This window comes from Falco rusticolus, chromosome 7 (assembly GCF_015220075.1).
Source record: "Falco rusticolus isolate bFalRus1 chromosome 7, bFalRus1.pri, whole genome shotgun sequence".
Lineage (NCBI taxonomy): Eukaryota > Metazoa > Chordata > Aves > Falconiformes > Falconidae > Falco > Falco rusticolus.
Genome location: NC_051193.1, coordinates 67,158,246 through 67,175,597, shown reverse-complemented (window position 1 = coordinate 67,175,597; position 17,352 = coordinate 67,158,246). Strand labels below are relative to the sequence as shown.

Here is a 17,352-nt window from a genome sequence, read left to right as displayed (position 1 = left end):
TGACAGCTCTAGAGGGGTTCAGAGATGATATCAAGTAGTCAGAACGAGTATAGCCAAGCTCTGTGTAAAACTGGAATAGGTACTGGCAGATCTCCCCTCTTCTAAGCAAGGTTTGGAGGTACAACAAAGAAGTAGGATTCACCTGTGTAGCTTGTGCATAGTAGCAGTTGTCATATTTTTTTTCCTGTTTTCTGGAATCCACTGTTGAGAGGGACTGCTGCTCAATATTCCTATTCTAAGTGGGAAACCCTGTTACATATATTGAATTAGGTGGGATTGATAACTCCTATTCCCAGAAGAACCTGGTAACTTGGCAAACAACGTACTTACCTCTGTTCCATTTGCAAGAAAAGGTACTCAAATCATAGTCATGGTGGCTAAAACACTTTGTATTTTTTCCTACAGCGAGCATTTGAGTATTTCAATCAAGCAGCTAATGCTGGCAATTCACATGCCATGGCTTTTCTAGGAAAGGTAAGATATGAAGAGTCTTAAAAGTAAGAAAATTGACTGCCTTTCAAAGAAAAATAACAAATACTTCCCACTTTCTGGTATCAGGCAGTCTAAAACTTGAATGCTGGAATCTAAGTACTTCTGGTTTGCTACTGTTTTAAATTGTCCTGCAAGATTTGAGTGTCATAGTCTATTATGTCTAGTCTAAATTGCTCCTTCACTTTAGGAACTTTTGTTTTTTCCAGATAGTGCTTGAACTAGATTTTTTTAATTTATTTTTTTTTAAAAGTGGTTGAATGCCTAAATGTTCTTATTCTGTGGTGGAGTTCAAAACTTGGAGTAGGCCATTATGCTTTTCCATACAGTGTGTGAGGAAAGCTAGGCTTCTCAGAAGTTTTGCCTAGTGGGAAATACTAAGTTCAGGAAGGAAAGGGGAAAGCCATCTATATTCTTATTCTGTGTAGAACACTGAGGTGTCTTGAGTCAGAGTTGCCAGCAGGTCTGCATCTGCTCTGAACCAAAGCCTGAGTCTATCTGCAAGGCAGGCTACTGTATAGCAGTTTTCTCAGATTTAAGTCCTTTTTTCTAATCTAAAACATGATTGACAAGCCGCTATTAGCAATGCTAATGTGTTACTGCTTAGAAGGTCACTTGCCTGAGATCTGGGTTGCAGGCTACCTTCACCCTGTGAGGAGCTAAATCCTGATTATTCAACTTGAGTACCCTTTAAGGTTAGGCTGCAATAAGCAGCAGCTCTAGCTCATCTTTTTCAGGCTGCCCCTGCAGTAGAGGATGCCAAATTTGTCCGTAGAGCATGAAAAAATAGCATAAAGCACTGGTCAAGGCATCTGACAGGAGAAATTGCTGGTTCCTGCTGTCTCTGCTTGAGTATTTAGTATCTAATAAATACTGAAATGAGCAGGGCTTAGCAGCCAATTTTTGCTTTATTTTCAAGTATTGTAACTGCTAATACAGTTGGACTTTCACTGGTCTTAGAAGATTTTTGCCTGATTATGTCATCTTTACTCCACACTGGTAGAACCTAAAAATGAAAGGTATTGTCTTGAAAACTTTTTAATTTTATGGGCAGATCATTCTCCATTAGGAAGTTAAACACTCTGAATCTGAATTTTACAGTGTAGACATGTCTTCTGCTCCTGGGCAAGTTCTTTAATGGTTGTTTAGTAGAGCAGTAGTCAGACTCATCTGAAGTACAATAGACTCCCTCTCATAGGCAAAGTGAAAATGCTCCATGGTCTTCATCCTAAACTCCTTCAGCTGTTCTTCAATAATGCCTTTCTCTTTCAGATGTACTCGGAAGGAAGTGATGTTGTACCTCAGAGCAATGAAACAGCTCTTCAGTATTTCAAGAAAGCTGCTGATATGGTATGATTATCTGTAAGCTAGAAATACAGCAGATGCACTAAACAGTTGATTAGTCCAGAAATGCTGGAAGTGCTTCTTTTTGTCTGCTTCCGTGTGCATACACCTACTCCCAACTTCTGTCCCAGATTAGCCCATAATTAAACATTCATTGTCTAAGATGTCAGAAACTGCCTGCAGTTCTGATCGCGGCGCTTCGTGAAGTTGTGTTCAGCACAAGGAGTCTCTCATAAATGCTGGCATCAGTATGAAATACTGTCCACCTGAGTAGCCTGCATTCTGTTAAGTGTTAATTTTCATTAATCTGAAGTTGCCTTGTCACAGGAAGTTGCAATGCACTGATACAACGTTATTTTGGTTCTGTTTGGTGCTCAGGGAATAGGTAATGTTTTTGGTTTTATACCTCTCATCTCACTGGAGTGTTTGGTTTTGAGCTGTTAATCCCTTGTGTCTGTCTTTGACCTATCCCTTATGGTGGTGTATGTACAGTTAAAGCATGAGTATCCTCCAGGAATGATGTTTAGCATGTGGAACATAGTAGATGAAATTTTGCAGGGACTGTTCTAAGATCACTGTCTTCATGGTTCTTGCATTCCACAACTAGACTGCTGTTCTTCATCTCTGTCCTAGAGTAAGGGTCTCTCAGCTTGCTAATTTCCTGCATTAACTGGAGGTTTCTGATGTGCCCGATTGCCTGTCCTGGTTCGCAGGGACAGCGGTCAGTAATGCAGCCTACAGAACAGCCACCGATATGCCTTAAGACAGATTCTTGGAGTTCCTGTAGTTGTTTTTGAAGCTTCTGTAGCATCCGGAAAATCATAAACTTGGAAAAAGTACGGATGAATAAGCTGTTAATGCCCCACCTTTCTGTGGGCTGTGGGGGGTTCTATGTCTTGTACAACATTTTGAGAGTGCACAGTAGACTTTCATAACCAGTACTGAAAGTGCTTCTTTTTCCTGTTAACCACCTGTGTAGTTACTGAATAAAAATTACCAAAGATGCTGTTTTCTCCCTAAATAACTTATTTACTTGGAGCAAAGTTACAAAGCAAATCTATCTGAAACATTGTTATTTATTTTTAGTGATGTTAGAGACATACCAGATTTGAAAGACGTAGCTGCAGGTTTTGCCATTCTTTGCAGAATTGTTTTTCTGTGTTTTCAGGGTAATCCAGTTGGACAGAGTGGATTAGGAATGGCTTACCTCTACGGAAGAGGTGTTCCAGTGGTAAGCTTTTGACGGTTGTTTTTCTAATCATAGGTGATTGTGTAATTTCTTGTTGTTGGAAGACTTTCTCTGGAGGGAAGTACTGAATTGTGAATATTTCTGTTAAACTGAAAACTCCATGAGGAAATCTGTAATACATATAATAATAATAATAAAAAAATCATTATGGAATTAGCAGCTATTAGCTATTATAGCAGTGTGAATTTTTAGCAGCAGTTTTGAACTTGGCTTTAGTTTTCTTGTGAACTAAAACCAGTCCTAACTGTCCCCGTTTTCTGTCTCTTGTGACAGTGGAGGAACACTTTGAAATTTTTAATTAGTTCATTTGCCTTGTTGCTTTTCCCACAAGAAGGTTTCTTGTCAAATGTTTTGTATTTAGCTATGCAAACAGATATTCAGAAGTTAATTAGCCCAAAGCTGATGAAATAAGTTAAACAATTGTTCTAGAAATAAAGAGGGCATCCGTTCTGTTAAGCATAACTATTTATAGCAATGCTTATGTGGATGCCAGCTTTGAGACAGCTACAGATTTAAGACATGCTAATATCAGTGCAGACTGTTTGGTTGGGGGTTTTTGTTTCCATGTTTTGACCAGGTGAATATTTTAGCACTATATATCTTGCTGTAATTTTTCTGTAATTTAGATCTGTCCTTACACTTACACATATGTGTGCACACATATTTTCTTTTGTTACTGAAATTGGGGTGTATTGCAAGGCTTTAACGACTGGACCAAATCTTTCTGCAGAATTATGAGCTAGCACTGAAGTATTTCCAGAAGGCTGCAGAACAGGGATGGGTTGATGGACAACTTCAACTGGGTTCCATGTATTACAGTAAGTGGTATGAAAATGATTTGCTGGGTCTAAGCATCTGCCCTTCCGGTAACTGTTCGCTAGGTGGCGGTAGAAGTGCATATATACTGCACGTGGGGTGGCCTTACAGCATTGAATTTCTATTTCGTTCTGCTTTTCCTAACACTTTCACAACGTTTTTCGTTAATAATTTTAAAGAGAAAGTACACAATGCATTTTCTACAACTCTGCTTTTCAAAAGGAATGAATAGCAATGACTTGCTCTTTCTTTTAGATGGCATTGGAGTCAAGAGAGACTATAAACAAGCTTTGAAATATTTTAATTTGGCCTCCCAGGGTGGCCACATTCTGGCATTTTATAATCTGGCTCAGATGCATGCTACTGGCACTGGAGTGATGCGATCCTGTCATACTGCTGTTGAGGTAAGGTCATCTGTTTATAAAGATCACATGATACTGACTTGCAAAAGGTTGGCTATAACCACATCAGCTTATATAGGAAATTTGTCCTAGCTAAAATCCACTGGTGACTGCAGAGCAAGGCTATCAAAAGGAAAAGTGGTTATTATCAAACTCTTTGTATCTCATGAGAAAAATATTTTTATGTTGATAAGGAAGGTTTGTATTTGCTTTATCAACAGAAGAAAAACAAAAGAATGTAATAGCAAACATTGGTATTTTATAAGTACTGAATTCTTCATTTAGATATGAGTTTGAGTGTAACAGAAAAGCTGATATTAAGAATAAGTCTGAAAAAGCATCTGAATCGTGGCATGTATTTGCTTCGTAACCTGTATCTTAAAGTAACCCTGTCTTAAGTAGTGAGTTGGTCTGTCAGGTTTTTCCTCTGATATGTAAACATTTTGAACAAGGTTTACCTCTTGCAAAACTGAAATTTCCAAAGTTCTTGACTAGTGTTCTCCTCCTTTGTTTTTTTTTCCTATGCAGTTGTTTAAGAACGTATGTGAACGAGGGCGTTGGTCTGAAAGACTGATGACTGCCTACAACAGCTATAAAGATGGTGATTCAAATTCTGCTGTGGTTCAGTATCTTCTTCTGGCAGAACAAGGCTACGAAGTTGCACAAAGCAATGCTGCTTTCATACTTGATCAGAGTAAGGACCTGAATTTGTACTGAAAGTATTTTGGGATTTTTTGGAGTTGGCCTCCATTTAGTAGAACGCTAGAGTGCTTGAAGATACAATTACATAGCTCTTGTTCAGTCAGAATTTCAGTGAGACTCTTGTCCTCTTTCCTGCTCTTCACACTGGAAAGCAGTCAGTTTTAATTTTCACTTAACTTTCTGGCCTAAAAGTTAGAATACACTTAAATTCTGACTTATGGGGTAGGGAGAGAATGCTTTAGAAACTTGTACAGTGTGAAAATTCTCTTCCCTGGACTTCTGAAACACAGCCTTAACATTTTATTTTTAAATCTGTGAAGTAGGAATTACATTAGTTTTACCTTTAGCCTTTACTATGCATATAAGCTTCAGTTTCCTTTGCTCTTTATTTTGTAGCATCTTTTCTCAGAGCACTGTTTTCTTCCAAACTTTTTTTTTTTAACTTTACTCATACTACTCTTGAAGCAGGGATGAAGAGCTGGGTAGTTGGTTCTGTTATATTTGAAAAAACTTGTCCCAGGTCTCTGATTGCAACTAGATGGCTAGAGCTTGGATATTATTTTTTTTTTAAGAGTTTGAGGTCACAGGGAAACAATGGAAATACAAGTGACAAATCTTTCTAGAAACTACAAAACCCAGTGTATTAAACTTTCTGGATCTCAAATCCAGAAATCTAGGTGTCTCATTACCAGCTTTAGGGCTTTGTATATAAAAATCAGCTATTGGTGGCTAATAGGCTTGTCTTAATTGCTTATCTTAATTTCCAGTTAATGTTTTTTGAAGGTGTCTTAGTGGTTCATCTTGAGAAGAGCTTACAACAATGGCAGTCTTGGCTGGGAGTGCATTCTTGCAAAGAAATAGTGTCTTTCCCTGGGTTAAAATTCTGATTGTCATTACTCAGATGTGTCTGCATCTCGACTGGAGATTAATTTAAAATTACTTCATACAGTTTATACAGAAAATCTGTATGTCAACTCTGAGATAGTATAGCTGAAACCATACTTTAAACTAGAAGTGAAGAAGTTACAAATCCTTTGAGCTGTCTGAACTCTGATACTTCAGCAACCCTCGGTTTATGGACAAGTAAAGTAACTTCTGTTCTGAAGTAGCTGTAGCACTGCTGTGTCAAATATGCATGCTCTGGCTGATTAAGGAGTTTAAGCCTTCATTTTACTTCACTAGTCTTGTTTTTTAAACGTTCAAACTAAAATAGCTTATACTTTAGCCTTGTATTTGAGTGCAGCTTTGTCAGATCCCAAACTGTGTGCTCTTAAGACTGGCATCTTCTGGCATTCCTCAAGTATGCCCCAGAATCTCCTACAGCAGGAATAGGAGAGGTGCTTGGTAAGCAGTATTTCAGGGTGAAATGGTACAGTGTGTTCCTAGCTCTTATGTGGGCGGATATGTGGAAAAACCAAATAAATGAATTGGTTTTTAAAAGTTTCAGCTGAGTTGAATCTTGTTTGTGCTATAGCACAGATTACTTCAAGTTTTTAATTCCTTTCAGCAGTCTGAGTATGAGCGTGGGGGTTTTTTGTGGTCTTGTGTGTGTGTGCCATGCTCCTATTTAACTGAATTACTTTCTTCTCTAGAAGAAGCTAGCATAGTAGGAGAAAATGAAACCTATCCTCGGGCTTTGCTTCACTGGAATAGAGCAGCCTCTCAAGGTATGTTCCATACATCACAATTCTGATTACAGTTTATTTTTAGTAGAGCCATTAACATTTAATTTCATGGGTTTTATGAAACAGGGAAGGAAGGAAGGAAAGCTTACCTCCTTCTGTTCAACATTAGTTATATTCCACATAGGGTAGTTGTTCTTTGTTCCACTGTTAGCTATAAAGTCATTGCAATAGGCTTGCAGTTCTGAGCTGTTCTGAGATCCTGAAGATTAAAGGGACTAAAACAATGTATGGTGTGTTTCTTTTATCATTCCATATGGAATTATAGAGCAGTGTTAAACAGCATAAGGAATGTTTACACTGACTTTTCTAAAAATAAATCCATTTGGAAAAATAGGTACAAAGTATTCTCTAGGATTTTAGTACTTGTCATCATTTATAAGAAATGCAGTTTCCTATTCAAAGCAAGCAAAGCTCAGTGATGAAGAGTGATATCTTCGTGTCCAGCCAACCCAAGTTTAAACTCTGGTGCTTGTGATCTATCCTAAAATAAGTAAAACTAAACTTAATAATTAAATATCTCAGTGTGAGGTCTCTAACTTTCGTATGGGTGCATCTACATCAATGTCTCGACGCTAGCTTTTTGCTTAAGAGCAAGTGTATCATGCAGTGGATCCCAAGGGTTTTGTCTGAAAATCTTCAGACCTACTTGGCTTTTAGTAGGAAGTTAGAAATCGAGAGGATGGAATGGCTAAGTATTCAATTACCAAATGATGATGAAAAATTTTATTTTTCAGGTTTGCAGTGTCTCTGTTTTAAAGACAAAGCTGAAGCCTTTAATGGCTATATAGTAAATGAAAAGTTTTCCTGTAATAAGTGGCTATGAACAACATGACACAGGTTTTCAACTTATCCCACTAAATAGCAATAAAAATGTTGGTAGCATTACTGGGAAAAGGACTTCCCTGAAAACAGAAATTGGTTGCATTTTGGTTAGCTAAACCAAATTTAAAAAACCAAAAAACAAAAAAAAGAAAAAACCCACAACAAAACCACCAAACAAAACAAAAACCCAAATAAATTATAAAGAGTTTATGTGAGAGGAAAAAAGGGAAACAGTTCATGCAAACTGTGGAAAGTAATACTAAAGCCCATATCAGGCTTTCTTTGCCTAGCTATTTTTTTGTTGTTGTTTCTTGGTTTATAGGATATACAGTTGCAAGAATTAAACTTGGAGATTACCATTTTTATGGATTTGGTACTGATGTTGATTACGAAACTGCATTTATTCACTATCGACTGGCATCAGAGCAACAGCACAGTGCCCAAGCAATGTTTAATCTGGGCTACATGCATGAGAAGGGATTGGGAATCAAGCAGGTGAGTAAGCTGTAGGCTAATAGTCTGCTCCATTGCAGTGCATTTACTAATACTAGATTAAGTCCATAACCACTACTGGGCTTTAGGCACTATATAACCACTTTGTAGGAGTTAGCATGTCTCCCAATACATTCTCCAGTAGCAGATGGATATGTATATCCATTTCACGCTTACCTACGTGAAGAAATAAGGCACAGACGGGGAAAAAAGCTATTTGCCCACAGTTGTGAAGATAGGCAAAAAGAGTGCCATATGCTCGAGTAATGCTTTCAAGACTTTGAAGTGTAATGAAGTTAATGTACATCAGCTCCAGGTTCAGAGTGTTTTGGCACAAGATTGTTCTCGTCCTCTGAAACGCTGATAATTCGTTTTCTGTATCGTGACCTTTTGCAAACAAGTTCTGAGCATCTTCAAGTAACAAGCCATAAGCACCAACAACAATACAATTTTTAGCTATGGATCTTCAAATCGGGCTAGGCCACAATTCCCTTTACAAACTATGTTGCCTAAAAGAAGGCAGTATATCTGGTCCTCCAAGGAAGCCCATGGCATATTGCTGTCAGTAATTGACTAAAACAGGGAATCCAGAGCACCATGTTCTTGTATGTGTCAAAAGAATGTAGTTAGTATTTGCATACTAATTTTGAGCAGCCTACCTTACCTTAATGTATCATTAATTCATGCAATTAATGTATGATTTTAGTAATATCTTCTGGGTGACCTGAAACTGTAAGAAATGGTTTAATTTTTCTTATTTTCAGTCAGCTTCAACATTGAGTTTTGGCTAGGTATGCACCTTTTAATTGTGTTGGTTCAGTAAAAGACCAATTTTTGCTTCTTTTCCCCTAAATTCTTGGCAAAAGGTCAGAGCAGTGAAGGGCAAGTCTTAGCTCAGTATTGGTACTTGGGCAGCGGCAAGCGATCAGCATTTGAAAACTGCATGCTCACCTAGCTGTAGAAGTGAAAATACAGTACGCAAACAGAATTATTTCTGAAGTTTATCTTCAGATTTTATTGTAGGACTGTTTTCTCTTTTTAACTGAGTCCTCAAAACTAGTTAACTTTTGAAAGTGAGCCTGCAGCTAAAAGTAACAGTGCTAAAGTTGGGATGTTTTCTTTAAAAAAAAAAAATAAAAAATCCTTTCAGGCATGGACTTATACTTTTGCTTCTGCCTTGAAATCAACCCAATTCAGAGCAAGTAATAAAAACATGAAAAATGTTATTCCATCATGTTTACTGTAACTGCTAAGAATTTGAGAAAAGTGAGTCCTAGTGCTATCGTTTGCACAGAGTATTCTCCAATCCGAAGCAGGGATGGCTACACATAGGTAGCTGAAATGAGTACACAGGGGCTCACAATGGGTGTATGCAGCCATGCTTTATGCAGGTGAATAATACTTCCCTCTCCTATAGCTCCACTATGGAAGAAAGAGTTGAACTTGACCAAAACCCTTGTATTGAAATGACAGTATACAATACCTTCTAGAAAAAGCTCTAGATTTTATGGTTAATTTTTCAATTTCTTCAAAATTAAGCTTTGTATTTTCTTAACTTTAGGATATTCATCTTGCAAAACGATTCTATGACATGGCAGCTGAAGCAAGCCCAGATGCTCAGGTTCCAGTCTTCCTAGCACTTTGCAAGCTTGGAGTGATTTATTCTTTGCAGTATGTACGAGATATCAATGTAAGTCTTCCAGAATTAAAAGGAAAAACAACAAATGGCTAGTTTTCAAAGAAACATGAGTTGTAATCTTACTGAAGCAGAAGTCTTACTTGAACCTTCTGAAAACAGGATAGTTGTGTTTGTATTGTTGCATATTAAGGGAATTACTGAAGCTGTGATTCCTATTATTTGTGCAATTGTGTGAAACTGAAATATGCACAGCCTGTGCTCTTCTGTGCTGTTCTTCCCTTGAAAAGAATTTCCCTAACCTGTTTGACTGTTCTTATCCATGACCATCTGCTAGCAATGTTAAGGAGATGATTACAATGACATAATCAGTGTTCAAGAAAATAAATACTTTTTTGTAGCCCTAATTCTGATGCTATTTTATATTCAGCTGTAACAATCCCACTTGAGTTGTACTTTAATTTCTGTCGGGGAAAAAATTATTATTTGTATTAGATGGTTCAGCCATTGTGCAGAGCTTCTACTGAGTGAAAAAAAGTATTTGTCTAGAACTTAGGTAAATTCTTTCTATATAGTATCTGAAATATTTGTCAGTATTCTGACATCTTCCGGCCTTTTGGTTTACTTAATAAATTCAAATGATACAGAAGTTATTACCACTTACAGCACTGGCAAGTTCAAGCAATCCAGGTAAGTCTGACAGAATTTAATAGTCTTGAGACAGGGGACTTTCAGGAGCAGACAGTTGAAATACTCTAAATCAATTGAGCAAACATCCATGTAGCACTCACAGAAGCTAGTATGCAGAACACAGATATTCCAAGTTTTAAATCTGCTGATGCAAACTTAAGTTGGCAATGACTCTGTAGTGCCATCAGATACAGTAATGAAGCATAAACTGTGTGTTGGCTAATGCTAATGTGAATGGAAGTCTGATAAAAAGGCAGTTCAGTCAAAAACTAACAGCAAGTCACTTTACCTTCCCCGTACCATACCTGCACAAACCTCAGCATTGTGCCACATAAGCATCCCGGGGCTTAATGTTCTGTCATTCATGGTAGCCTCCTGCTGGCTTGAGCAGTTCACTACCTCTGTGTCTGTAGTACTTGCTCAACTTTAAGACAACTGGTATGGTTACATACCTACCTCCTTCTGATTTAAACTCTGTACTTCAATGCTCTGTGAAAGCCATAAAGCTATGTATCGTGAACCTTGATCTCTAAAACAGAAAATAGGATAGCTCATACTGTATTGCATGGCTCTTAGTCTTAATGGCATTTAGTTGTTAAGAATGTCACTGATGTGGTACTGTTTTTTCAGAGAGGAAGAGAGCTACTGAAGTTTTAAAACTGGTACTTGTACATGAAAAAATGTTACAAGACAAATTTAAAATCAAAGTAACTTCCCATTCTTGCTCTTTGACATGATGATGTAAACTTCTTGTTTCTTAGATAAGGGAGGTATTCTCACATATTGATATGGACCAGCTGCTGGGGCCTGAATGGGACCTTTACCTTATGACCATCATCGCCTTGCTTCTGGGAACAATTATAGCTTACAGACAAAGGCAGCATCAGGCAATTCCCAGACCAGCAGGACTGCGGCCAGCTGTGCCTCAACAAGAACCACCACCAGAGCATCAACCACCGCAATAGCAACAAGAGCCTCAGTGAAAGAACTGGATTTTTCCAAAAGGAACAATTTTCATTGTGATTTAGGACTTTGGATCAACTGTCCTTCCCCCAAAAGAGGCGCAAAGAAGTTAAAAAAAAAAAAGTCTGAAAGCTGCTTAGAATGATGCCTTTTTTCAGGGATAAGAAAATTCTTTTGAAACTGATTTGAATGTTATTTCAGTGCCAATGGAATAACACTATGGCTTTTTTTCATGGAAACACAAGAGTGCTACTACAAAAATGTTGCCTGCTGTATCTAGTTCCTCTTTATTCAGTCCTTTTCATCTGCTAGAGAGAGCAGAAGGCTAGCTTTGGAAGGTTTTTGCCTGCTTGATAGCAGTTGCCCTATATAAAAGTAATAATAATTTCATGGCCAATTTAAGTCCAAGAAGCTGAACTATATTCAAACTCTAAAAAGACTAGAGCTGTATGAACTTATATTCTGGTCCACATCCCAAGTATTTCTACAATCCTTATTTTGTTATTTCTTAGTATTTCTTACAGTTTGGGTCTTTTATGCTGTCTTGGATGGTTTAACATGGATTATTTATAAACTCTGTAAAACTAAGCCAGCAAACATGCCACTCTCCATTTGTGCTTTTTTTGTTTCAAGTATTTTCCTCCATTCCCCTTAGACTAGACAGTTCTCAGCAGACAGTATGTAGCCCAGGAGGCAGGTTGGGACATATTGGGTCTGTAAAGCTCATCAGTTGAAAACTAGCTACACGGTGCCTAGTTCTCGCATCCTTCTAAAACTTTTTTGGAGCCTCTGTACTTTGCAATACTTCATGACTTAAAACCAAATTGGTAGTGTTCCTAAATTATTTAAACTTGCTCTTACAAAGAGGCTGAGTCTAGATTGCAGAAAGCACCAGTATTATTATGGCCACTGAAAAAAGGACAGAGCCAGAAAGGTGAGTGAATTAGCTTACCTTTTTCTTTGTTTCTTTTTAGAGGTGAAAGTTCTGTATTTAATTTTCAGCAGTCCTGTAGGTGATGTGCACTGCAAGAGGGCAACGTGTGTGGCATCTCATGCATGCATCTGTTTAATGCATTGACCAAACAAAGGGCCCCAAAGATGCATACTCTCTACAAAAAGGCCTGGGCTTATGCCAGTGATGCTCCTCCAAAGTCTGGCTGACTGATAACAATCCTACGTTCAATCACAGCAGTGCTCTGGCTGTCACTAACCTTTCTTGTACCTGGCATACATGAGAAAGTCAAAGTAACGTCTCTGGCTGCGCTATCCTAAGGATCTCTTGTAACAAGAAAATCCAAAGAGAAAGAAGACTAATCGTTTACGGCTTCTTGATACCACCAGGTCAGTGCAAAGGCCTTTTAGTGAATGTAAAGAATACGACCTGTGGACTGATGTTTTTAGACTGCAAGAGGAATATTCACTTAGTAACGATTTTCATTGAACTATAATTTCAGGGGTTGGGAGTGGGAAGCAGTGGGGGAGTAGTTTAGAAGCAAGAAATGCAGAAGTTTCTGTTCTTATTTACCAGTGGCGGTTAAATATTTGTTTCTGTATTAGCATTAAACCCTCTGAATATACTGTCATAAAGCTGAACGAAATACAAATGAAGAGGCTTTAGCTGCTTTCTGACAAAAGCTGTTGTGTTTAAAGGATTAAGGGCTTCCTTCCCTGCAAATATTTTTCCAGTGGATTGGCAGCAACATATCAATATGCTTTATTTAGAATGGAGATTTTTGGTATGGTTTTATACTTAGTACATTTGTAAGGAGAGTGCTGCAAATAGATCTGTTGTTTGGGAAAGAAGCAATCCACTCTTTTGTAAACTGAAGTGTCATGGATGACTGGTATTGAAATAGAGGTAGAACTTCTCAATACTTCAGAATGCTTATGCTGGTTATGTGAAGACAAATCTTTCATTTTAGTGTGGAGGGTTGCAGCATGTGATAGAGGAATGTCTTGTTCAGACTTCATCATCATTAGCAGATGGAACAGTATTGAACTTCAATGTAGTGTCTAAAATGTACAGCACTCCCAGCTGCATTTCTAAGATATCTGTGACTTCTGAACACTCCCTCTGAAGTATTTTTGCCTCTGTCACTTAATAGCTTTTATTAGCTTGGCATGAATAAATTAAAGATTATATGGAAAACGTTTTCCAGTTAAATACCATCGGTTCATTGGTATTGGTCTCTTAGGATGTTTAACAAATTTTTTACTGCATTATTAAAATATTTTGGTTGTTTGATCTACTAGAACTAAATTCTGTTTGCATGAGAACCTCTCATCATTGCTGCTATGTGACAGCCTTACAGCTGACTTTCACTGAACCTGATGCATTTTTACATCCAAGAAATCAGCAGAAGAAAACGATTGAAGATCAGCAAGTTATTTCACTTTAAAGAACTGCTTTTATGAAGAAGCAATAAGGAAGTCTATCCTGCTTTTTTCCTTTCCACCAAATTACTACCACTAACTTTTTCAGATGACATTCATTTGAGTGAAGTGGTAGTAGTAAAAAGGTATTTACCATAAGTAATGGCGAGTTAACTCAGGGATTAAAGAAATGAGTACATTTTCTAAATCAGTTGTCTACAACATGATTTAAGTTTTTGTGACAATCCCTTGCTACCCTGTTCTGAAACTTGCATTTCGAAGGGAGTATATTTAACTCTTACTAGCAATACGTTTCTCGTGCACTCAGTTTGTCAAGCAGCTCTTTTCCTGAAGGAGCTGGGTTGCTCAGTTTACTGCAGTGAAGTACTATTCCCATTTGGTAGCACACGGGTTGTCTTACAGTGTACATGCAGGAGCATTTTAGAAGGGAAACCTGATTTGAGAGAAGCCTTTCTGGGTATGTTCAGTATGCTTTGAATGGAAAAACATGTATTCTTTGTCTACAGTAACATAGGCCAGAGCCTGCCTGTTTGACCTTCCTGGACACATGCTTTTTTCTCCCTGCACAGAGAATGGAACTGCAGAGCAGTAACTGTTGGTTTTAGGAGTTCTAAATGTAGGAAAACTGTGGAAAGTCAGGGGGGGAAACACTGTTCTGCACCTCAAATTATTAATCACACGCACTGGCTGTTCTTGCTGGTTGAAAGAAATGCTGAATGTTGAGAAAACAGGATTCAAGTTCATCACTCTGAAACTTGTCCCAGAACTGTCTGTTGAAATAATTTTCCTGGCTTTGTATTGTCCACTATGGGACAGCGTAGTAGAAAAGGCCTTTGATACAAACATCCCAATGAGACACTTGCAAGACAGTTTTACTCATTTTTTTTAGGCATCTTCCATAAGTCCACTACTTTTATTCAAATAAAAAATAAAAACTATCAACTGTTACCCTTTTCAGAGAAGAATATTAAAAGATGGGTTGTGAAAGGACTTTTAAGACTATGCATTATCTAGTTTCCACCGATTATATGCTAGTTTTGGCCTATAAAAGGGGATCACACTCACCTTTGCAAGTTGCTTCCTTTTTATATAGGCAACAATGAACTGAAATTCTATTTTTGTTTCAGAGAATATTAAACTAAAAAGATTTAGTTTGATTTGAACTACTGCAAATGCATATGGCAAATAGGGACTATTGGGGGAACCCTTTGTTTTTATCAGCTGCAGTTCTTTAAAGGGTCTTGTAGGAGTTTTGTAAATTTATTTTGTATTTAAAATCAGTATAAAGGCTGGTCAAATGTAATATAATTGTGTAAACAAATTCTGTTAATAGAAAGATGTACAGATTCATTTTGTACTGTATCTTTAATCTTGTGAAATAAAGATACCACCTGTGTGGTTACCCTCTGTTCACAGTGGTTATGATACAAGAGGATGTCAGTTGTCAGTCATATGCACTGATACATGCCGCTGCTAAATGCATCCCTTTCTATACTCACACTTCTTTCACTTCTATTCCTCTTCGAAAAGTAAATCTCTTAATTTGAGTGGCATAGAAAGGGGAATGGAAAATTATGTGGTTTATCTTCAGTTGTGCCAGAAATTTGCCCTCTGTGTGCGTGTGTTGTGTATGTGTGTGACCCCTTCTTCAGCATCTACAGCATCTGTACCGTGTGTGGCAGATGCAGAACTACTGTGTGATTCAAGAACAGTGGCCGGTAGCTTTAGGATTACTATTGCACTTGCAATACTAATGCAAAGATAATACAGTGACTAGAAACGTACTGGGGGAGAGACTACTCCAAACTGCCAATTTTGCTTGCTTCTCAGGCCTTTTCCAACCCACTCATCCCTTCAGGCTCCACCTGTTGGGAGCGAGTCCTCTCTCATAAATGTATTATGTTGCCTTGCTTTCCAACGTGTTTATTGATTTGGAAGAAAACAGGGACAAGGAGAGTGAGGGAGCAATGGTAATGGCTATGGAAGGCACCAATAAGGGAACTGTCTCGGTTATCAGCCCATGTTATGTAGTTTTCTGAAGTATTTGGAGGCTTCCCACGTTTTCTGCTGCTGCCAATAGCACCTGTTGCAGGTAGGAACTGCAGGTACTAAACCCAGCTTCAGTCTGACTAATGTAGCTTAAGTGTAGTGAGGGCATCCCTCACCTTCCAAAAGAGCTGCTGGCTTGATATTTGATGTGCTCAAGTGAGGTGGGGTCAGAAGTGCCAAAAACCTTGTTTTACTTGTAGCCTGTGGTCAATAGGGAGTTGTTTGCTACGGTTGGAACGGAGTACCAGGTTTATGAATGATTGGGGGGGTTGCGGTGGGAAGGTGTGGTTTGGGTTTAGTTTGTGGGTGGGTTTTTTGTATTGGGATTTTTTTTGTTGTGGTTGGTTGGTTGGCTTATTAAAAAGAAGAAGCCACTGAATAACGTTCATTGATAACTCATATATTTCTTTTGGTTTTGTGGCTTGGTTGTTGGATTGTCTGTTTTTATTGGGGGTTTTTATGTTGTTTTATTCTGCTAAGTCTAAATCACTTCATTTAAAATTAAAATATTAAAATTATAGTTTGCAAACCTGCAGCACCTGCTTGATTAGAATGTGTTATTTGGTATAACGCCAAAAAATTCTTCCTCATCTCTAAATGACCATGAGCTTAATAGCATTTCTGAAATCTGACTTCAATTCCTGTTTTTATAAAGAATAATTGAGGAAAAATCACTGTATTCTGCAACAAAAAATTCAGAAGACTTGTAAATTACTTTCTTCCAAAGCTATGTTGAAGGGGGGTGCTGTACCATCTATCCATGTGATGAATACTTTAATGTATAGTCTTAATTTTTGTTTTCAGAGAGAAAAAAAGTGGAGATGGAGCACCATTGTAGTTGCCTTTCATGTAGCAAGAGGTAAATGTGATTTAAGCTCCACAGCACAGTAACTGAAATCTGTAGCGAGTCACAGACAGAATGTTTTTACCCTGAAAGGTATCAGTGCTGCTGCTGCTTGTTTTGGTAAGCTTTGCTGAGTGCAGCAGCATTCAGGCAGACCTCCACTTAAGGGATAAGTTGCTCGCACTTTTTATTTCTTTGCTACCCAGCTTTTTGGGCTTTCTACATAACACAAGTTGCAATTCCAGATTTTTGAAAATATTTTGGCATAATATTACTTTTTGTCTCGCAAGACACTTAAACTATATTTCTCCAGTTCTGTTGTGAGGCATTTTCCCCGTTTCCTCCTCTTTTTTTTTCCCCCATGCTTGTTTTTCTTCATACCGATCCCTCCTCCTAAACATAGGCATAAACTGTACTGTAAAATCAGATGTTCCATTTTCCATCTGTTATTTATGAATATAGCTCCATTTCTGTACACGATTCAATAAAAATCTTTCTCTTTTTATTACTTCTAATTAATGGCTTCTGCTGCAAAAAAACTTATACCGGCGATGTGTGTTTGCAGCCACAAGGTGGCACCAGACGCTAAATGGTGACTCGGACTTGCTAAAAAGTATTTTAGATCTCAAAGATTAGGAAAGAAGTAACTTCCACACTTCTAGTCATTGTCACATCGTGGGAAGATGTGTGTGTGTGTATCTAGAGATGTATGTATGCGTGTGTGTGTGTATATATATAGACACACATATACATTGAGAGAGAAAAGAGTGGTTGCA

The 17,352-nt window shown here is 37.9% G+C and overlaps 1 protein-coding gene across 2 annotated transcripts in view; it reads left to right on the top strand.

Annotated features, from left to right (window-relative positions):
• The window catches only part of SEL1L (SEL1L adaptor subunit of ERAD E3 ubiquitin ligase), a 34,096-nt gene extending 19,004 nt beyond the window's left edge, over nt 1-15,092 (top strand). Inside the window, exons 12-21 of one of the 2 annotated variants that reach the window (XM_037394022.1) lie at nt 406-474; nt 1,762-1,839; nt 3,002-3,064; nt 3,813-3,900; nt 4,154-4,302; nt 4,828-4,993; nt 6,597-6,668; nt 7,831-8,003; nt 9,562-9,690; nt 11,088-15,092. In XM_037394022.1, coding sequence (XP_037249919.1) covers nt 406-474; nt 1,762-1,839; nt 3,002-3,064; nt 3,813-3,900; nt 4,154-4,302; nt 4,828-4,993; nt 6,597-6,668; nt 7,831-8,003; nt 9,562-9,690; nt 11,088-11,291 — 1,191 coding nt within the window. In that variant the 3' untranslated portion in view covers nt 11,292-15,092. Of the gene's footprint in view, nt 1-405; nt 475-1,761; nt 1,840-3,001; nt 3,065-3,812; nt 3,901-4,153; nt 4,303-4,827; nt 4,994-6,593; nt 6,669-7,830; nt 8,004-9,561; nt 9,691-11,087 lie in introns of both variants that reach the window. The other variant, XM_037394021.1, reaches the window with a different exon arrangement.
• The last annotated feature ends 2,260 nt before the right edge of the window (nt 15,093-17,352 follow it).